Raw genomic sequence first — 24016 nt, forward strand, 5'->3', positions numbered from 1 at the left:
CTTAATGTGGCTGCTTAACGTGCTTTCCACAGTAGTCACATAAAACAGTTCTGTTACAGCTCCTATAGCAACATGTAACTGTTGCCCAAGTTGTAGGCAGCTATGGCTCTACAGCAGTACTGGTAACTTTTCACACACCACACTTCAAAGTGGGCGACAGTACTACCAGCTCTCAGCCTACCTCTTTCACAGTATGGAGTACAGTATTCTAAGGCTATCCATCACCCCTCCCCAGTGGCTATACACTGCATTTTGTACCAACATTTGAAAACCTCTGAATCATCCTGTCAATCTCCCATCCCAACTAACCACTGTTTGCAAGGTTGTCATGGAGAAGATGTCAACACTAATAGTATCAGTATATAATATTATAAAGTGTGCTGACAATTACTGCAAACAAGTATTCCATTCAAGATAGAAGACTACACCTAATGAAAACCCAGCAACTAATGACAAAGTATTTTTAATGTGCTTGTGAAATACAAATATTTGAGTACAAATCAACATTTTAATAAATAATTGTTAATTTACTGATACACACTTGTATTCTTACATATGTACACGGCCTCATTGTCACAACCAAATATAACATTTGCCTTGCTCACATCAAGGGAGTTGATCGGTTTATGCAGCTGTGGCATCAGTGCATATATCTGAATTCTTTGCTTTGCTACTGCACCACTAACCCACGGGCTTTCTTCTGCAGTCATATCTGGGGGAGAAAAATGAAAATACAACATTCATGTCATTTTGATTTAACATTAGGTAAGGAGCTATAAATGAAAATAAAATAAAATTGTCAACAGGGGGGAAGAGGGGGCGGAGGAGGGGGGGGGGAGGGGGGGGAGGGGGGGGGAGGGGGGGGGGGGAGGAAGAGAGGTGGGGCCAACCTACTCAAACTTGAGAGGGGGTAGAGAGAAATCCCTGAGAATTTCTGACAAGTATTACAAATTACCAAGTGAATATATTCATTTCATTGTTGTATATCATAAATAGAGCCTGAATTTACACACATACATTTGAAATAATTTGCTCTTTGGAGAGTAATTTGTATTTTGAAGATTTCTATTATATAACTGCATAAATTTAGACCAGTGGTCATCAAACTACTGGGCGCACGTAGCCCGAATGAATATTCATTAAGCCCATGGTTCTCAGCTGTATTTTATAATAATATTCATGTAGCAACTAGCAACTGAATCCAAAAACATCAACAAACATTAATAGCTTGTTATGAGAGTAGTTTTCTCACTCAGTAACAAATAAAAATAGTTACAGAGGCATTAACGTTTTAGGATGTGCTCAATTTTAATTGATGGTGAATTTTGCCATGAGCTAGGTAAAGTTGGCCACTTACCTCAGGCCAGAGCTGTAAGTAGCACAGAACCTGCAGGGTTAGAGGATGTGAGAGTGGTAATGTTTGACTGTTTATCTACCACTACTGAGAACTCACAAGCACGTGCAACTCACGCCAATCAGTTGCTGTGGTATAAACTTCAGACAGAAGTAACATTGACTCATGAGTGATCATTATAGAGACGGTCATCTTCAAATGTGATGCTTATTTGTAACAAGGAAAATGAAATAAATTAAGGCTGTTGTACTACAAAACAATGAGCAGAAATAAAATGACATTCAAAACATTAAGTAATCACTTGGGACAACATTGGGGCACTGGGGGTGGCAGCTATTTGACACAGTCAACACCAAGCATTCTCGGATGGTGCCGACTTTTGACGGCCAGTACGTGGAGGCGGCTGGCAACTTATTGCACCCTTACTATAGCTAGTCTATTGAGGCTGATAACATAGTAATTTATGTACGTTACTGAGTAATAATAAGATTGGTAAATGAACAGCCAGAGGTGCCTTCCCCCAATACCAGTATAGGCTCTAGAGTAAGAAAGGTTTAATGACCACCGATTTACGCGTTTATATGGCCCTCAAGGGTCTCAGTTTGGCTAAGTAGATGCAGGCAGAAATCAATATACCTCATGCCAATAAATTTAAATAAAAACAGGACCTACTCTTGTTAAGTTATGCTGCCCCATTAATGGATGAAGACGTCAGGAAAGCAATTAAATTATGTTATCCTAACCTAAACCACGTTACACAATTAGGACACGTGCTATATTGTGTAGCTGAAACAGTGTGACTGCGCTGATATCCTCCACAAACAAGGTAAACAGATGCACAAAAAACAAACTCTGACAGCATTAAGTCAGTCATCTGTATGCTGACTCTTTTTCCCTATTGAACGTATCCTTGGAAGCACCTGTCCATGTTGCTGCACTTGCATATCTACAGTCAGATTTATCTTTGTCACAACCTATTTTAATCAGATGGGGCATTAGGATAAATGCCATCATCTTTCACTGTGATGATTCTGATGAAATTTTGTTGCTAATAGACCATAAATTACTGTACATTTATTGAAGTTCATATCTGTTTCCTTCATACTATTGAAAATCTAAGTTACTGCTCCCTTGATTGGTGTTTTTTTCCCTTTCTAATTCTGGCTCATAGACACTTTCAAAGCCACTAAAGCAGCTTGCAGAAGTGGCATTCAAGAAGCCAGATCTGATCTACATCAGGTCAAATTTTGCACATTTGCCTGTGGCCGTATCAAAGTTGGAAGTTTGTGGAATCTTTGAAAATTATTGAAGATAGTGAAAAATCTTTTCACGCATTGTACTGAAATGTCAGTGTTGCAGACTAAGATACAATGAACAAAGTTATCAGATCAAATCTCGATTTTGAGTTTATGGAGATGACAAAAAATATATTGTGGCAAAAATGTAAAAGACTTTCAATTTGCTCTGACTTTGTCCAAAATGTATCCACTGAAGTATGCACCAGACACTTCTGACATAGACAGGTCATTTTCTATGCACAAAAATGTTTTGTCTGATTAAGCCTAACTGAAGAAAATTTGGAGAAACTGGTTGTTGTGTACTGAATTGAATAGTATGCATCTCTTGGTCTCCCTCAACAATTTTTATACCACCCCCCTCCCCCAATACAAAATTGGTGATCCCTTGATGTCTATCAATTGATCCCTTCTTCTATTCAGGTTGTGCCCTAAACTAATTTCCTCCCCAAATCTGCTCAATATCTCCACATTAATTACATGATTACCCAGCTAATTTTGAACATTCTTCTGCAGCATCACATTTCAAAACCTACTATTGTCTTACTGTCTAAACTGTTTGTCTTCCATGTTTCACTTCCATACACAGCTACACTCCAGACCTTCACAAAAGACTTCCTAACATGTAAGTCTATATCCAATGTTAACAAATTTCTCCTCTTCAGAAACACTTTTCTTGCCACTACCAGTCTACATTTTATATCCTCTCTACTTTAACCATCAGCAATTATTTTGCTGAGCAAATAGCAAACTCATCTGCTACTTTAAGTGTCTCTTTTCCTAATCCAATTCCCTCAGCATCACCTGATTTAATTTGACTACATTCCATTAGCCTTGTTTTGCTGTTGATGATGTTCATCAGACCTTGCAAGACACTGTCAACACTGTTCAACTGCACTTCCACAAAGTCCTTTGCTGTCTCTGACAAAATTACAATGTCACTGGCAAACTTAAAAGTTTTTATTTATTCTCCCTGAACTTTAATTCCTACTCCAAATTTTTCTTTGGTTTCCTTTACCACTTGCACAATGCACAGGTTGAATAACATCAGGATACACTACAACCCTGTCTCACTGACTTCTCAACCAGTGCTTTCCTTCCATGCCCCTCTACTCTTGTATCTGCCATCTGGTTTCTGTACAAGGTGTAAATAGCCTTTCACTATTTGTATTTTATCACTGCAACCTTTAGAATTTCGAAGAGAGTATTCCAGTCAACTTTCTCAAAAGCTGCTCGAAGCCTACAAATGATACAAACATAGGTTTTCCTTTCCTTAACCTACTCCCGGAGCCTTGTTTCAACTTAAGTCTTTCAGTGCTGAGTCAAACTCATCTTGTAATATCATATCTCCCACTTACCTTCACCTATGTCCTCTTCCATTTCTACAATACCACCTTCAAGATCATCTCCCTTGTATATAGTATGTAAATATAGGCTATGAGAAAGGAGTGAAAGAGGAAACCAGCAGGTAGAATGTAGCACAGAGCATAATTTAATCATCACAAAAACTTGGTTCAAGAATCTTGAAGAGAGGTTGTATTCTTGGGAGAGACCTGGAAACACTGGAATATTTCCGGCTGATTATACGAGCTAATGGTAAGATAGAGATTTTGGAGCCAGATTTAAAATTGTAAGACATTTCCATATGCAGACGTGGACTCTGACCACAATTTATTGGTTATGAACTGTAGATTAAAACTTGAGAAATTGCAAAAAGGTAGGAAATTAAGGAGATGGGACTTAGATAAGTAAAAAGTACCAGAGGTTGTTGAGAGTTTCAGAGGGAGCATTAGGCAATGGTTGACTAGAACAGAATAAAGGAATACAGCAGGAGTTGAAGAGCTGTTTTAAGAGATGAAACAGTGAAGGTAGCAGTGGATCAAACAGGTAAAAAGATGAGGCCTAGTAAAAATCTTTGGCTAACACAGGAGATATTGAATTTATATTATGAATGGAGAAAATATAAAAATGCAGCAAATGAAGCTGGTGAAAGAGAACACACATGGCTAGCAAGCAGCCTTATACAACATAATATAATTTTCTGCTACAAAAATAAACTCTTCAAATACTACTTGCAATTACAAGTAATGTGTACTTACACAATAGAGTGTAATGATTCGAGAATTTCTGTGTAAATTCTAGAACCATTCACCCTTCAACCGTCTCAAACACACAATATTCTGGATATGAGTGTGGGATGGTAGAATCCTACCTACTGCGTGTCACATATTTGTGTGTGCAGGTTTAAAATCAGTCGCGGGAAGAAAGTAGACGCGGTGGTCAGACGGTACCGACAAGTACCTGTTGGGCAACCCATAGATGTTTTAGTGAGTGTGTAAGGAAGACCCATGGAGTTTATATGCAGCTCTGCACTTACTGTGTCATTGGCTATTATTATTAAAACAAGAAAAAGTACTTGTGTAGACTCTTGACGCAAGAACATTAGAACATGGCGACCTGTGTGAAAGGACTGAGAAAACAGGACTTTTACGTCAAAAACGAGAGAAGTAGCTGTTATGTATTGCCATAGCACCTAAACATAAAAAGACAAGGGAACTATTCTAGGACATTGTAATATGTTCCAGTATCCAATGGAGCAAAATTTAAATGGAAAAACATTGAAGAAATGAAAAATTCACAACAATAAAAATAGTAAAGAAGATTTTGACATATTTGTCTAAGTAGTAGTACACATAGAACGCTTCAGCTAAGAAGATCCAGTGCAGGGAGTATACAGCTCTCACACACATCGCGCGGATGCAGACGCTGAAACCAACATACATCCGACGCCGCAGGCACCAGCTGCTGTTCACTAGTGCTGACCTAACTCCACAGCTGCTCACCTACGCAACGAGAATTCTACACTGGGTGAGCGTGAAACAAAACTTGATTACTTTAGTATGAAGTGGTACAAGATACTGTTGAGTGAACTGTTATTGTGTAATTATCATATTTAAAGTTAGTTTTCAATGTTTACAAGAGCTAAGGCATATAAAAGTACGGAAAATATACAACAGGTTGGGGAAACTCAAGGCCCAGCTATGGCCATGATGATTAGCAAAGAAGTGCCTGACTAGGCTGAGTTGATAAATTTAATCAAAGCTCGAGTCTTATGAGTTAAACTCATTAAATTCTCAATTACAGGCTCAGAGTGTGACTCTTAGTAAAGAAGTAGACTTGATAAATTCTCAATTAAATACACAAACGACAAATTTAGGTTTGTTAAACACCAAAGTCGACTCTCAAAGCAAGGAATTTAGTAATCTAGGCGAAGGCATGGGTGCTTTGAAGACTGAATTCAACACCATAAGTAATAAAGTAGAGAATTAAAAAGCAGATTTAAAGAACGACTAGAGAAATTCTTTGACCACTCATATAAATCATATGTTTACCGACACTAGTCAGAAACAGAACGACACTTTTCAAGATTTATTGAAAATGTTAGAAGTTGACATTGAGAACAAATGTAATAACATAGAATTAGAACTTCTCGAAAAGTTAGGATCTTTTGAAAACATGTACAATATTAAATATAATGATGTAAGACAGGGAATGAACACTTGGAAAGAGTGTGTAGATAAGCATAATGAATAAATGCCAATCATTCAATCGCAAATTACAGGTGTCAATACACGGGTAAATAATGCAGAAAGGAATTTCAAAGGGAAAATGGCTAACTCCAATATTATAAAATAATTAGTTTGGAGGAACAATTTGGAGATATTATAGAGCAAAAGGTTACCTAGGGCATAACATCTGGAAACGTATCGCCTATTCCTTCTTCTGAACTTAATGATACCATGAAGGGTATGGACGACCTGTGGAGAGAAATTAAGCTTATCCAAGACAAAGTAGAAAAAAGGGTAACTTCAATTAATGTTGTGTTAGCTAGTGAAGCACTGACTAATTTGCAATGGGAAGCTAATTCAGGGTTATCTAGACAATTCCCTAAATTTAAGCCAGATGTACATCTGACCCATTTCTTAAAAAAGATTAAACCAAGCTTTGTCAAAAAATTGGGAAGCTTACAAGATCAAATTTGCTGTGGAGTACCTTCTAGTGGAAGCATCAGAATGGGGAACAGCAAATACTGAAAATTTTTCCTCTTGGGAAGACTTTCAAAAGACATTTAAAGAGAAGTACTGGTTTGCCAGTGCTCAAGAAAAGCTAATATACGATCCATGGGACCTAAAATATTATAATAATACTTGGGGTACTATGAGGAAATATTTCAACTGGCATTTAACATTAGCAAAGTATTTAGATAAGCCAATGGAAGAAGAAGGATTAGTATGTATTTTAATTAGACGATTGCCAATCTTTGTGAGAAAAGACATCTTATGTATTGTTTGGAAAACGATAGAAGAGTTGTTGTCTTTTGTTGACGCACTTGATGCAATAAATAAGGACCGCAACGAAACTTTACACCAAAGTGAAAGTTCAAACTATAAAAGAAATAGCGGAAATAATTTTAAAACCATGAGGCAAACTTAGCACAAGTACACCAGTACAATAAGAAAAGTTGTAGTGACAATTGTCAAAAGAAGTATCCACATTCAAATTTAGATCCAGCAGCTTCTCAAGAATTTGTACCGAGTAACCATATAACACAGAATGGGAATGTAGTATCTCATTTCAGTAACCAACCCATAATTGTGAATACAACGTTCATCGACCTGGATCCAGGGCCGGGGCCCAGGTCGAGGAGATACATTAGGAGGCTTTATTCCACGTATGTATGTTAACTTTACACACAAAATACCCAGAAAGGAATGGTTGCTGCTTGAAGAACCAAGCTTAGCCACTAATAACCCACAACCTATAATAGCAAGGACAGTGGAAAATTCCAAGGTTAACATATTTATAGATTTTGGAAGTGAGGTATCACTCATCTCAAAACGCATTTTTTAATTCACTACAGAATAAACAGCACTTACCATTTTTGCCAGTGACTGGAGTATACATAATTGGGATAACGGGAACAAAAGTAAACTTGTAAAATACGACACTCAAGGGAACTGCAGTGTTGGAAATATGTAATTTCGTCAAACACTATTAATAGTAGAGAATATTAATAGAGATGTACTATTAGGTTTAGATTGGTTGTTAGACTTTAAAGTCACCTTAAACTCTGATGAACACCATCTTTGTTTTGGTAGAAGGGACAGTAGATGCTGGGCACCATTTGTGACAAATGGTCACATTGAGGGACAAACAACTGAGTGTCAGTATCTGTGATTAACAGCTACAGCTCAATTATCACCAAAATTCAACAATGCGGATCAAGGAACACATCAAACTGATGTACAAGACAAAGTTAATGAATCCCGAATATTAACCGATCAACAAAGGCGAGATTTATATAAAATTTTAATGGAGTATGAAGGGGTGTTTTCCGATTATCTAGGTAACATCAGTGACTATATCTGTAAGTTCAAAATCAAAGATGACACTCCATTCTTTTGCAAACCGTATCCAATATCAGGGAGTTTGAAGGAAGCAGTTTGGGATGAGATTAACAAAATGATTGATAATAATATTATAGAACGAAGTTCCAGTGTAATGAATAATCCTCTGGTCATGGTGAGGAAAGCTACATGCAGGGTATGATTAGTCTTAGACGCTCTCACCTTGAATCGACATATAGAGACAGAGAGAGATCGACCGATTAATATCGATTAATTGTTATCCAAATTTGAAAAGGCAAGATTCTTTAGCACAATGGACTTGACCACGGGGTATTGGCAGATAAAATTACATCCAGACTCCAAGAAGTATACAGCCTTTCTGTTTGATGGAAAACCTTATCATTTCAATGTATTGGCATTCGGACTTAATATCTCTGTGTCCTTATTTATACGTGCATTAGATGAAGCACTAAGGAGAGACTTATTGAAGGATTTGATAATACACGTAGACGATATCCTAATACTAGTAGCTACTTGGGAGGAATATTGTCTAGCTTTGTGCAAAACTGAAAAAATGTATAGAGGAAGGTATTACGGTGAAGCTGTCAAAATTGTTTTTTGTGCACCAAGAACTTACGTTCTTAGGTCATATTATACGGGTAAAGGGAATTAGACCAGACCCTGAATGCATAAAAGCTATCAAAGAATGTCCGCACCCCAGAAATGTAAGACAATTAAAAGGATTTATAGGTATGGCTGGATACTATCGACAGTACGTAAAAGGGCAAGAGTTAAATGACCCAAGAATTTTACGTTTATTAATAAAGGGAGTACCATTACATGGAATCGAGGTGCAAATGATGCATTTGAAAACGTTAAAAGAACGCTTGTTGAGTCACCCAAGTTACACCATCCAATTATGGGCGAACTGTTTAAACTTTTGACAGATGCATCTGATTATGGTGTTGCTGCCGAACTTTGGGCGAATGGGATCCAAGTGATGTAGAACACAGAACCATAGCTTTTGCTAGCCGTAGCCTACATAAGCACGAACTAAATTACACAGCTACCGAAAAGGGAACTATTGGCAATTATGTGGAGTATTCAAAAGTTTCAAACACTAGTATGGGGATCAGAAATCCATATTTATACAGATTATCAAGCTTTATCTTTTCTTATGAATAGTCGATTACTACACAGTAGGTTGATGTGATGGATGCTTTTCCAACAGGAATACGATATAAGATATGATACGTAAAAGGTTCTGAAAATATTGTACCTGATGCTTTATTGAGGCGAACCATAGGAACAGAAGAATTAAAACATATGGAAGACCCCGGTATTATTTTTGCCATTAATTTTAGTCAGTAGAATATCATAACTTCACTGTAAAGGGGATTGCTCAACCATCATGATCCTTATTTCACAGAAATATTTTCTATCTGTATCCAGAACATATTACCTCCTAATCAATTAGGAATATGGAAAATTATAGGTCATAACTTGTTTTGGAGCGACAGCGTAACATCACAGTGTTGGTGCTTGTGTATTCCGAAGGTTTCAAAACGAGTATAGCCCATATGAATAAATTTTATTATTTTAAGAAGCTAGGACACAGAATAGCATCTTTGATAAGAACTTGCGAAATTTGCCAGAAAGTGAAAGAGAATAATACTCATATGAAATACAAAATGTATCCTATTATTCTTAAGTCATTACACAATCTCAGAGCGGCAGATTTTTTTGGACCAATCCTAAAAGGAAAGGGAGGAGTATCATACATTTTGGTCATCATAGAATGATGGTCAAAATATGTTAAACTATATCCCATTAAAAGAGCAAATACATAGACGGTTATACACTGTTTGCAACAATACATTCTAGAAGTAGGTAAACAAAAATGGAAAAACGGTTTCTTACGGGTAATGGACCACAATTTGTGAGTAACGAATTTAGAGAATTTCTAGCATTGGAAGGTGTTCGGCAAGTGTTAATATCCAATTATAACCTGTCATCAAATCCATGTGAGCGAGTAAAGAAGGAAACTGGAAAATTATGTCGTACTTACTACCATGAAAAACATATTTCGTGAGCAACAAAAATTAAGGACTTTGAACTTATCCCAAATGAATTACCCCATTTATCAACTGCGTTGACACCTTTACTAGTTATAAGCAAACCTTTTGTAGGAGAACCTCTAATGAGGTGTTTTAATTGGCCTGAACAACCTAGTGTCAATTATGAAGTAAATCAGGAAATAGTTTCTAAAAATTTAATTGAAAAGGCGCTACAAGGAGTAAGTAAGCATAACGAAAAGGCTGTGGAACCTCAGTACCAAGTCAATGACCTGGTTCTTATAAAACAACATCTTCCCAGCTCGACTCTGAAGAAGACTCATAAGTTTGTCCAAAAATATGAGGGACTGTACCAGGTACAAACAGTGGTCCACCCTAACACATTATTTTTAATAGATCCCACAACTGGATTAGAGAAGGGTAAATACAATGTAAAGGATGTAAAATTGTATATCCCCCAGGGATGTTAACATTCTGAGTTAACGGGTGGAGTAACGACTGACGGATCCCAAGTTGTTTTTGGTGTTTTTTCCAAATAAGTTTCCTGTACCGAATTCCTTTAAAATCTAGAACTATTCTATAAACGTATTGCTTAGAAAACCAGATATGACTATGAAATAGAGACCAACTTAAGAGAATCACAGAAAAAAGTGATATCTAGATGAAATAAACTAAATAGAGTATTATATTTATGGAAAATATAATAAGATGTGACCAGCGGAACAACTGTTATACCGAAGGGTATAGCTTTTCTATTTTGTATAGAGAATTTTATACCTTTTATGACATGTGATATAGATGGGAGGGTTTGTATAAATTTGGAAAGGGGTGGGTATTGCAGTTAAAAGCATGATTTACAAGAACAGATAAATCATGACTAACACAAAACACCCATCACACCTTTCAGATTTCCTTCGGGGACCTCAAAGGGTGAAGGTGGGACAAATCCATTCTGTAGGGGACGATTTAACACCAAATCTCCTCCAGTGTCTCACTGAAGTACCTGAGGGGTAGGGATCGTAGGGAATTGAAGGGTTTCCTGTCTTTGGGGCTGTCTTCTTTCTCTTCTTTGATCCTAGCATCCATATCTGTTTTTTACTTTCTTACTTCTCATTTGACGACCTTTCTATTCTTTCCCTCTTTCCATATTCACAAACTTCTATCACTGAAGTCCTTCCTTATTTCTGTGGTTACTAAAAACCTAAATCTTATCTTTAGATAAGGGAATCAGACTACACAAACAAACATCCACATATACACAATTATACACTTCTACACACAAATTAAATCACATAAGAGGAAGCTTGTCACAATATGAGAACCACAAGGTGATGTAGGGAAAATGTGCGTACATATGGAAATATGCGGACATATGTAGGAAGCTATGATGGGTATACATCAAATATACGTAAGAAGAGGTGCACATACATAACGAACAATTATGGAGTAGTAATAAGTAATGGATAAATAAGAAAGAGGTGTGGAAAAAAAAAAAGAAAAGGGAAAGTAGGAGAAGAATTAGTCACGTTGATCATTGAGAAATGTCAGCGTAATGAATACTCTGATGAATTGAAGGATAGTGGGACGTAAATAGTATATGTTGACATAGTATCTATTGAAAATATAGAAGTTGATAAGGAGAGAAGGACTCTCGGGAGTAAATGATATATTAAAGAATGAATGCGAAGTTTAAGATAGACTTATAACTACCAGAAGATACTTAATTATGGTATACATATAAGTGTTTACTAGGGTACTGAACCGTGAGGCTTACTCAGGAAGGATAAGGGGGGCGTCCCCAGCATTCACCGAGTATAAAGGGCAGGCATACCTATGTGGAGATAGCACGATCTGTGGCCTAAAAAATATAGATGTTTTGTATGGGGCGTATCTACCAGAATGGAAAGAGGAAGTGCTCTCATAAGGTCAACCCACAAGCAAGGAATAGGTACTGATCCTAGGAGAAGGGAACAGTGTCATGACAAAAGTCATAAATTTTATAGGGATTATTCTGGGAAGTGTGAATTCTATGAAAGACTAGCATTATTATGTTTCATGGAACTAAATGAGAGTCAAGAGAACACTTTAATTTTGTCCAGAGTTCCACCAAGCTACAAATAATGAAAATAGTACATACTAGGAAAAAGGAAGTAGAAAAGATAAGAATAGAAAATAGTTTACTTATGTGTCATGAGTCTTCACAATTCCTAAATATTAGTAAAGCTGACTAAAACCACGAGTAAATGCTCATTTCTTAATAAGAAAGTAAAATAAGATTCTAGAACCACTCAGCCTTCTACAGTCTCGAACACACAATATTCTGGATATGAGTGTGGGATGGTAGAATTCTACCTACTGTGCTTCACATGTTTGCGTGTGCAGGTTTAAAATCAGTTGCGAGAAGAAAGTAGATGCGGCAGTCGGATGGCACCGACAAGTACCTGTTGGGCATCCATAGATGTTTTAGGGAGTGTGTAAGGTTAGAACCATGGAGTTTATATGCAGCTCTGTGCTTATTGTGTCATTGACTATTGTTATTAAAACAAAAACAGTTGAATAAAGTACTCTTGTAGACCCTTGACACAACCTTGTTAGAAGCAAGACTCTTTATGATTATGTTAAGAAAGGTCATGGTATCCAAGCCAATTTCTTTTAGCTTTCACTCAATGTGTTTCTAACGTCCAACTGTACAAGAAACTCGCAGAAAGTTACATACTCACATGGAAAGAGAGATTTTTATTGTGTATGGAGGTCAAATATATCGTTAGTTGATGAAAAATAAAGTTTGTATGTCTACTTATTTCATAAGTAGACAGAGTCTAAAAGTTCCTGTACCTAGTGTTATTCGACGGAGAAGAAGTCAAGAGGGTTCCAGTAGCCAGCTATTCAGTAAAGAAGAAAGGCTGCAAATTCCAGGTAAGTCACCTCGTAAAGAAAAGGAAGGTGGTTTGGGGGAGTAAGCTGATATAACCCAAATCCACACTCGCACTGTAAGTAGTGAGAACATTATAAGATATATTTTGGAATGTTTCATTTATGCGATTTCCAGTCACATAAAAGGTCTATTTAGAAATTTTGAAAGGTAAAAATTTTGGTCTTTGTATGATAAATTTTGAAACCTGGTAGTTTGCACAATGCCACTTTGCATTCACTACACTGGTGGCTTGCGTCTTTGTGCCATACTTTCCCAGTAAGCTTTTTGCCTCTCAGAGAACACACTATGCATTGTTTTTGTGTCTGTTTCTTGCCTATTTCTGTCTCAATCTTTCCCAGGAAAAGGTTTCCAGTTGATAGTCTGGAGAGTCCCGGTGTACCAGGTTGTGGTTGAGGATCTGTGATGATGTGAGGCATTTCCCAATTACCTTGTTGTACAATATACTTGAATTTATTATCACCATTAGTATTCTGTGGAATGACAACTTTCTCCACCACTTCACAGTTTGATGCTCAAAAGCCCTGTATGATAGTCGTTGGTCTGGTAAATCAACACCCAACTTGTTTTTATTATAGTCCACCACACAGGCTCATTTTGACTTCTCTCTGCTTCTCTAATCAATAAACATCACAATCTCAGCAGCGTGCCTTTTACTTATCATGTGCACATTTCTTTTGTCCTTCCAACAGAATGCCAAAATATTTCCCTTAAGCCTAAAAATTAGTTCACCTCTCTGAAGTTTCTGATCTTTTATAGCAAAAGGTAATCCCTGTCTAGATTTTCTTGTAGTTCCCACAAGAGCAGTTTTTGCAGCTTCCAGTTCTGGCGCAAGGGCTGGACTGGTGTAGAATCTGTCTGTAAACAAAGTATAACCTTTTCTTGACAGATTCTTTACAAGTGTCACTGTGTCAAACCTCTCACCTGCATGAACAGAAAAATTCCAGATGTAACCTGTCTCTGACCCTGACAACGTGCACAGTTTTATCATATTTATTTGGCTTCTGTGGCATGCACTGCTTGAAATACACACGGCCACGAAATTTGCACATGGCTTCATCAATTGTAACGTTTTGAGAGGGTGTATATGCTCCCTGGAAATTAGCAGACACCATATCCAGGAGGGGTCTCACCTTGTGCAGTGGGTCATAGCCAGCTTCTCCATTTTTTTTTAGCAACTGAATTGTCTCTATGTGAAAGGTTCTCAAAATAGAAAGAAACCTGTCATGTCTCAGGATGTTTGGACAGAAATTACATGACACAACACTATTCTTGGACCAGTGCTCTCGTGTATGGGGTCTCACACTTACACACATATGGACTACAATTGCCAGAAACTTTCTTATTTCTACGACAGTGCCTCTTTTCCACTTTGACAGTGAGCAGGTAGGAGAAAGGGAATTTGTGTTTCATAATTTCCTTATGCTTTGTTGTGCATACAGATTAGTTTGCTGCTTTATATGATTCACCATACTGTCTGTAAGTAAACACAAAAAGAAGTCTAGAGGTGTGCTGTTCTGGTCTAGACTGGTAAGGTTGCACTTTCCAGAGTGACCCGAGAACGGATAGATATTTGGCACATGAACAATTGTAGTCCAGCCTTCCTCAGAACTGGTACGGCGCGAAGTTCTCGGTCTCACATTCACCCTTGGTCACCCACGCACTTCAGGTGTGGTATCACCAGGGACAATGGCAATACATGCTTCTGAAGAACTTGGACACTTGCTCTCCTCGTCTAAATCTACCATAAAAGTAGTATTTGCAAATAAAATCACTAACTACAGTATTTATGTACTGAAAGCTCTTTCAATTGAAATCTGAATAAAAATATTGCTTATTTTGTTATCTGCATTCCTTATCTGAAGACTCAGAATCTTCTTCTTGAATATAGTCTACGTCATCATCAGAATCAAGCAAATCATCATCCTCCGAAAAATCATCACTTTCTTCAAACTCGCACGATTTCATCATCCATCAAACCATCTTCGCCATGACGATGCAACAGAGTGCACATACTTCAACTATAGCCTCTGCCATGCCTCCCAGACCATTAGGAGCCTTATGAACATGTAAAGGGAGGAAGGGGAAGATCGAGCACACGCGCCTGTAAAATTATGGGCGGTGGATTTTTGGGTTGGTCAGGCGCGACCGTATTTTTATGGCCATCGGCTCCAAAGTATTAATGACAATACTACTGTCACTTGTTTGTGTATGCAGCTTGAATCAGTAATTAAATGCTGCCTCACAGCAGGAAGGTCTCTGAATTCATACGTGAGAATTTCCTGTTTCAAGTATGTTTCAACGTTAACACTTGGTTGAAAGTAACTTGCAACTGTCCCCTCACAATAAAATTACATGTTACCCCCTTCCTCTGCATCTTGTCCTGTGCCTAATGACGCTACAATGAAGTTTACGATCCCTTTGGAATCACTGCTTATTTTATTTCTGACTTTACAGTATACTAATTAATACTTCAATATACTTATCCTTTTTAAATTTAATTATCTTTCTTATGAGCAATCAAAACCACTTGCTTCATGGCAAAAGTTCATGATCAGAACAACTACAATAGGCAAGCAAATGAAAATGACACAAAATGGAAAAACAATAAACTAAACTGTTTACTATTTCGAAAGTTATCACCGTAACAGTTAATACGTTTACCACAATGTGAGACAAAACAGTCAACACAAGAGTGCATCAAAAGTGAGAAGAAATTGCTACAATTTTCATAAGCATGCTTCCAAAACAAACAAATTGCTTATCCACTACCGATCTACTTTCATCATGAGATATACTGCAAAAGATAACAAACCTGTCATCTTTGTGAGCTGAGAGACTCTACTTCCTTCAGTTTTCCAGTGCCATATACCACCATCAGCAGAACATGAGAATAAATGTTCAGGGCGATCAGGGTGGAATTCCAGATCTTTTACTGAAACAAGAGGAAAATAAATACGGGAAGAAGACTAATTACTCAACTTGAAAATATTAATTGATTTTGACCAACATACAAATGTAAAGAACACATGTTGAGCTTTTAGAAAACTTTCTTCTATAAAATATACACATTACAACTAAAAGTCTTAAATAATTTTTAGTAATCTGACAAACTGCATTTGGGACTAAGTTTGATGTTTTAGTGCAGCAGCACGTTTCTTTCAGCACGACCAAGAAATATGAAATAAGGTAGAAGACTACTTGTTGTGCAAGCTAAGATTTATTTAGTTCACTTGTCTTTGTATACAGTGCAACTTTTTGGCCATTTCACTACATGTAATTTAAGACCCTTCATTGGTGTTACTGTAATTGGAGGACAGGTACATGTAAGCATTTTTGCGTGTACTAAATGTTTGTTGCAACAGGTCTTGGTTTAACATGGGGACCTTACAGATTGGCCCCTCTTCAATTTTATTCATATTTATAAGATTGAAGGTCAGTGCCTAGACATCAATTTTTAAAGTCAGTATGACAAACTTTTCAAAACATCTCAAAAAATTGTCTTTGAAGATTTTGGAATGTCCCATACTTATTTTTCTGCCACTACTGCTGTTGAGACTGAAACAAGAAATTTTTAGCTGCATTTCGTAACTACTGTTTCTTTCTCCTGCAACTTACTTACAATTACGGTAAAAGATACAATTGTGCCTTCTTTTTGCATTTTATAACTTTAAAATGCAAATTCAGGCAGTCTGCAGCACAGCTGTTATTCATTTGTTTGTTCTGAGGTATGAAGATTAGCACCTCCAAAACGAAAGTAATGTCAGTGGGAAAGAGATATAAACGGATTGAGTGCCAAATAGGAGGAACAAAGTTAGAACAGGTGGATGGTGTCAAGTACTTAGGATGCATATTCTCACAGGATGGCAACATAGTGAAAGAACTGGAAGCGAGGTGTAGCAAAGGTAATGCAGTGAGCGCTCAGCTACGATCTACTCTCTTCTGCAAGAAGGAAGTCAGTACCAAGACTAAGTTATCTGTGCACCGTTCAATCTTTCGACCAACTTTAACAAGGTTGAGGTTACGGATATGAAAGTAGCTAGGATGATTGCAGGTACTAGTAGATGGGAACAATGGCAGGAGGGTGTCCACAATGAGGAAATCAAAGAAAAACTGGGAATAAACTCTATAGATGCAGCAGTCAGGGCGAACAGTCTTAGATGGTGGGGTCATGTTACACGCATGGGAGAAGCAAGGTTACCCAAGAGACTCATGGGTTCAGCAGTAGAAAGTAGGAGGAGTCGGGGCAGACCAAGGAGAAGGTACCTGGATTCGGTTAAGAATGATTTTGAAGTATTAGGCTTAACATCAGAAGAGGCACCAATGTTAGCACTGAATAGGAAATCATGGAGGAATTTTATAAGGAGGACTATGCTCCAGACTGAACACTGAAAGGCATAATCAGTCTTAAATGATGATGATGATGATGATGATGATGATCTGAGGTGCCAGCAACCATTCTCTAACTGTTGTTTGTTACAAAGCTGCACAGTAGTAAGTTACATACACTGGTGTCCAAAATTACTGATATTTTGCAAAGGCTGCATTTATTTTGGCACAAAAAAGGATAATCAGGTGACAATAAGGCAGAAACAATATAAAGAATACAGAATCTAAACAACTTTAACATGCATAATGGTAGACAAAAATATTCTTCATTTTTTCCAACTTAATGTATTTACACACACATTCAGACAACTGGTTAATGTGCTCACTCTGGGATGTGACCACCTCCGACAGCAATAAAGCCTGACAAATGATGGGACACACTGTGAATGATGTCATCAATCTGATAGTGAGGCAACAACGACCATACTTCCTGCAGCACAGTTCGCAAGTCTTGGAGAGTGGTTGGTGGATGCTGCAGTGATGCAACCTGTATCCCTAGTGCATCCCAAAGATGCCGTATGGGATTCAAATTGGGAGTGCAAGCAGGCCATGCTATGCATGCAATATCTTTCATTTCCAACAAAGACATCAACCATGCATGCTCTACGAAGTTGGGCATTATCATCCTGCAATACGAAGTCTGGGTCCACAGCACCACGCTACAACCACGCGAGGTTCCAAGATCTCATTATGATACCTGACAGCAATTAAAACCTTGCCAATTTAACAGCACAATTTCATGAAGTGTTCGAGTGGTCAACAAAATCCCTGCTCACACCATTCGGGAACATCCTTAATATCAGTCTCTTTCCACATTAGTTGGGTTCTGAAATCGTGTTCCACATTCCATCAACATGCGAATATCAAGACTCACTGTCCAGACCAAATCGGGAGTCATTCTGGGAAAAGAACATTGGCTAACTGTTCTACCGTCCAGGTGGCATGTTGACGGCTCCAGTCTAGACTTTCCCTTCGGTGAAGACGCGTCAGAGGTACACATACAGCAGGTCTCCAACAATCAAGGCCACTCTGCCGAAGTTTTCTATACACCGTTTGCCTCAGTTCAACACTTGAAGTGGATGCTGCGAGGTCAAATGCCAGTTACCATTGTAATGGGGCTCCCTTTTCTAAATTAACTTTTTTTTTGTAGAAGTAGCTCATACCAGGATTAATCCCGAATCTGGTGTAGGTGAACATTCTTGGCTGTTTCACTGAAAGAATTTCATTTGATTTTGTATACGATGTATTATATTTCAGACTGAACCGTATAAAAAGGAATTAATTAGTTACACTCTGTATGTAGTTAAAATTACTCTCCTTGTAGAAATATTTGATATTACAAAATTTCTGGTATACTTAAAATTCATATTGTTAATTGCACAGTCTAATGCAAATTATTAAATTTATTTCTGGACTCATTTATAAAACAGTGTTATATCTTGGTGATAATTCTTCTTTTGTCAAGAAAGTTAGTAAACTCTTTGGAATATTGTGAGTTCGGCAGAATGTTAGTAGTAGTGGGCAGGCCTCTAATGAAGACAAGACATATTTTTGTAAATTGTAAAGATGGTGTGATATTGAAAAATGTGGCAAAGAATAAAATTCAAGAATAATACCGCCAATCTTCATGAGTTATTTAGTCATCAGAAACCCACAACATTATAAATCAAAACTTCAGCCTCAAGAATGTATCCCTAGATGCAAGAATTGGAGCCAACTACAAGGGAAAATGAAGATAAGTAAAAAGTTTTTCTTTTGTAAACCTTACACCTCTCGAAGCTTTTGAAACTAATGAAGGCACTAAGAAAAATTTAATAGTAATGTGTGGGAGGCTAAGATTACACCGTGCAGTACTAAGGTGGTACCGTTGTGACCTCACAGTTCTCTCTCTCTCTGATAATACATGTGGTTGGCCCTTCGATGGTCTCCAGGATACGGTTTTGATCTCTATAAACTGTCACCACACCCAAAAAACAACAGAACGATTCACATTAAGTCATCGTGCCACATCAGTTTGTGATTGTCCTGCTTCCATTCTTCCCATCGCGCTCCACTGCAGAAAGCCTCTAGGCATCTTCTCTGAGCCATACTGCGCGGTCTGCGATTGCGTGTGCAGCTATTGTGGATGTGGGACTACCCGGTAAACACTATCCCATTTGGTAGCTGCCCTGATGTCGTCGTTGGCATGCTTGTCCATCAACCAGAATTCCATCTTCCATGCAGGACACGACTGTATCAACATCTGTTGACAGTTTGTATGATTATATCGTGAATTAGACACAAGTGGGGAAATAGTGGTTTGTTGCTTTAATTTTGGACACCAGTGTATTTAGCTTCTTCTGCATTTTCTTAGCAGTACTGGGATGGATAGGAAGTGTCTATACGCTGTGTGCGGATGCAGGAGCAGCTGGCCGCAGATGCAAACAGCTGACGGTGCTTATGGCTACAATCAGCTGACTTCAGGCTGCTGCCTTAAGGTGTAGCAGTAGTGGATTATCTGCATGTCACATGAGACACCTCAAGTGTCGCTTGTTTCACCCATGGGAACTGTAGTTGAAGCACCTTTCAGTGGATCCGACATGAGGGACCCGTCCTCATTGCAGGGTGAGTGGCGGGTAATAGCGTATTTGTGTCACTGAAGGCAAAAGGCCAATGTGGAGGCTGGTCTTGTCCTTTCACTTGGTGAGTGGCCAGCTCCTTTAGTAAGACCTGAGCAGGCACATGGGGGGAGTGGTTCACTAGTTATCAGGAGATCTGATGTTAGGCGCATTATGGAGCCTCTTATGAGAATAGCATTCATGGCTGGAAAGAAAGACATATGCATTTATCTCTGCCAGGGGACCTCATCCAAGACGTAGAGAAGGCCTTGCCTGCGGCTATTAAGCATGCAGTGTGCAGTCATCTGCAAGCTGCAGCTTATGTTGGCACCAATGACACCTGACGCTTGGGTTTTGATGCCACCCTCAGTTCATATGGGCGGATGGCAGAAGTGAAGAAGTTGCTGGCCTCATACATGGGGTGCAAGCAGAGCGTGCAATTAGCAGCTTTGTTCCCAAAGTAGTTAGGAGCCAAAGGAGTGTATCAAGCAAAGACTTTGTCGACTGTGTGATGATCTTGGCTGCAGGTCAATGTACCTGCATAATTGGATGGAGAGTTATAGCTAGGACACTACACAAAGGAAGCAGCTATGTGGGTAGCAGAGTACTTGTGGAGTACAATGGAGAATTTTTACACTAGCTGAAAGTTTCAAGTACACAGATGAACACTTGCCAGCCAACACACAGATACCAAAATCATACCACGTTCAGAATACAGATACTTTTGCTACCAAAATTTTGTCATTAATTTGAAGTATTTGTTACAAAACACATGAATTTACTGTCCTCCTGAAAGTATGCCATGCTCAAATCATTCTCAGGAACAAGAGCTGGCTGAAACCCGAAGTAGAAAGCTCTGAAATGTTTAGCAAGTCATGGAACATATAATGGACAGACAGATTAGACGCGAGAGGAGCGGGAGTGTACGCTGCAGCTGCCGGACATATTGTCTCCAATGAAGTCAATTTTGAGTGTGACTGTGAAGCTATCTTGACGAATCAAATTAATTGTTGGATGTTTTTAATGGCCACCTGATACTGGGGTGATAGCTTTAGAGTCATTCAAGTTTTAAATTTCACGTTTAACATCCCACACGTGGAGAAAATCTCATACCCAGGCAGGAATTGCTACATGACAGACAGACATGCTGACAACTCAGCTAAGGGAGCAGACTAATGAACAAGAAATAAACTGCGTATGTTACCTTTACTGTCTCAGATCCAATACCCAACATCTATAAAGATATATTCAATGGTATGTACTAAACTGAGGTCATTCCATAGAGCCTTTACTGTCAACTAATGGCCAAGTATTATTTTAATAAGATTTGGTAGTCACTTTAAGCCCCTCTGTGAACCATGGACCTTGGCGTTGGTGGGGAGGCTTGCGTGCCTCAGCGATACAGGTAGCCGTACCGTAGGTGCAACCACAATGGACAGGTATCTGTTGAGAGGCCAGACAAACGTGTGGTTCCCGAAGAGGGGCAGCAGCCTTTTCAGTAGTTGCAGGGGCAACAGTCTGGATGATTGACTGATTTGGCCTTGTAACACTAACCAAAACGGCCTTCCTGTGCTGGTACTGTAAACGGCTGAAAGCAAGGGGAAAGTTCAGCCTTAATTTTTCCTGAGGGCATGCAGCTTTACTGTATGGTTAAATGATGATGGCATCCTCTTGGGTAAAATATTCCCCACTCAGATCTCCGGATTAGGACTACTCAAGAGGATGTCGTTATCAGGAGAAGGAAAACTGGTGTTCTACAGATCGGAGCATGGAATGTCAGCTCCCTTAATCGGGCATGTAGGTTAGAAAATTTAAAAAGGGAAATGGATAGGTTAAAGTTAGATATAGTGGGAATTAGGAGGAACAGAACTTTTGGTCACGTGAATACAGGGTTGTAAATACAAAATCAAATAGGGGAATGCAGGAGTAGATTTAATAATGAATAAAAAAATAGGAATGCAGGTAAGCTACTATGAAATTTTTTTAAGTGCTTTATCTGAAAACTACCTTGAGCAGTTAAACAGAGAACCGACTCGTGGCGATAACATATTAGACCTTCTGGTGACAAACAGACCCGAACTATTTGAAAAAGTTAACGCAGAACAGGGAATCAGCGATCATAAAGCGGTTACGGCATCAATGATTTCAGCCGTAAATAGGAATATTAAAAAGGGTAGGAAGATTTTTCTGTTTAGAAAAAGTGACAAAAAGCAGATTTCAGAGTACCTGTTGGCTCAACACAAAAGTTTTGTCTCAAGTACAGATAGTGTTGAGGATCAGTGGACAAAGTTCAAAACCGTCGTACATAATGCGTTAGATGAGTATGTGCCAAGCAAGATCATAAGAGATGGAAAAGAGCCACCGTGGTACAACAACCGAGTTAGAAAACTGCTGCGGAAGCAAAGGGAACTTCACAGCAAACATAAACATAGCCAAAGCCTTGCAGACAAACAAAAATTACGCGAAGCGAAATGTAGTGTGAGGAGGGCTATGCGAGAGGCGTTCAATGAATTCGAAAGTAAAGTTCTATGTACTGACTTGGCAGAAAATCCTAAGAAATTTTGGTCTTACGTCAAAGCGGTAGGTGGGTCAAAACAAAATGTCCAGACACTCTGTGACCAAAATGGTACTGAAACAGAGGATGACAGACTAAAGGCCGAAATACTAAATGTCTTTTTCCAAAGTTGTTTCCCAGAGGAAGATTGCACTGAAGTTCCTTCTCTAGATTGTTGCACAGATGACAAAATGGTAGATATCGAAATAGACGACAGAGGGATAGAGAAACAATTAAAATCGCTCAAAAGAGGAAAGGCCTCTGGACCTGATGGGATACCAGTTCAATTTTACACAGAGTACGCGAAGGAACTTGCCCCCCTTCTTGCAGCGGTGTACCGTAGGTCTCTAGAAGAGCATAGCGTTCCAAAGGATTGGAAAAGGGCACAGGTCATCCCCGTTTTCAAGAAGGGACGTCGAGCAGATGTGCAGAACTATAGACCTATATCTCTAACGTCGATCAGTTGTAGACTTTTGGAACACGTATTGTGTTCGAGTATAATGACTTTTCTGGAGACAAGAAATCTACTCTGCAGGAATCAGCATGGGTTTAGAAAAAGACGGTCATGTGAAACCCAGCTCACGCTATTCGTCCACGAGACTCAGAGGGCCATAGACATGGGTTCCCAGGTAGATGCCGTGTTTCTTGACTTCCGCAAGGCGTTCGATACAGTTCCCCACAGTCGTTTAATGAACAAAGTAAGAGGATATGGACTATCAGACCAATTGTGTGATTGGATTGAGGAGTTCCTAGATAACAGGACGCAGCATGTCATTCTCAATGGAGAGAAGTCTTCCGAAGTAAGAGTGATTTCAGGTGTGCCGCAGGGGAGTGTCATAGGACCGTTGCTATTCACAATATACATAAATGACCTTGTGGATGACATCGGAAGTTCACTGAGGCTTTTTGCGGATGATGCTGTGGTGTATCGAGAGGTTGTAACAATGGAAAATTGTACTGAAATGCAGGAGGATCTGCAGCGAGTTGACGCATGGTGCAGGGAATGGCAATTGAATCTCAATGTAGACAAGTGTAATGTGCTGCGAATACACAGAAAGATAGATCCTTTATCATTTAGCTACAAAATAGCAGGTCAGCAACTGGAAGCAGTTAATACCATAAATTATCTGGCAGTACGCATTAGGAGTGATTTAAAATGGAATGATAATATAATGTTGATCGTCGGTAAAGCAGATGCCAGACAGATTCATTGGAACAATCCTAAGGAAATGCAATCCGAAAACAAAGGAAGTAGGTTACAGTACGCTTGTTCGCCCACTGCTTGAATACTGCTCAGCAGTGTGGGATCCGTACCAGATAGGGTTGATAGAAGATATAGAGAAGATCCAACGGAGAGCAGCGCGCTTCGTTACAGGATCATTTAGTAATCGCGAAAGCGTTACGGAGATGAT

The 24016-nt window shown here is 38.7% G+C and overlaps 1 protein-coding gene across 1 annotated transcript in view; it reads right to left on the reverse strand.

Annotated features, from left to right (window-relative positions):
- Positions 1-447: 447 nt before the first annotated feature.
- The window catches only part of LOC126481421 (nucleoporin Nup43), a 200520-nt gene continuing 176951 nt past the window's right edge, over positions 448-24016 (reverse strand). The window contains exons 7-8 of the mRNA XM_050105162.1: positions 15880-15999; positions 448-712 (exon numbers count right to left, since the gene is read on the reverse strand). Coding sequence (XP_049961119.1) covers positions 528-712; positions 15880-15999 — 305 coding nt within the window. The 3' untranslated portion in view covers positions 448-527. The remainder of the gene's footprint in view (positions 713-15879; positions 16000-24016) is intronic.

The sequence above is a fragment of the Schistocerca serialis genome, chromosome 5 (genome assembly GCF_023864345.2).
Source record: "Schistocerca serialis cubense isolate TAMUIC-IGC-003099 chromosome 5, iqSchSeri2.2, whole genome shotgun sequence".
In the NCBI taxonomy this organism is placed as follows: domain Eukaryota; kingdom Metazoa; phylum Arthropoda; class Insecta; order Orthoptera; family Acrididae; genus Schistocerca; species Schistocerca serialis.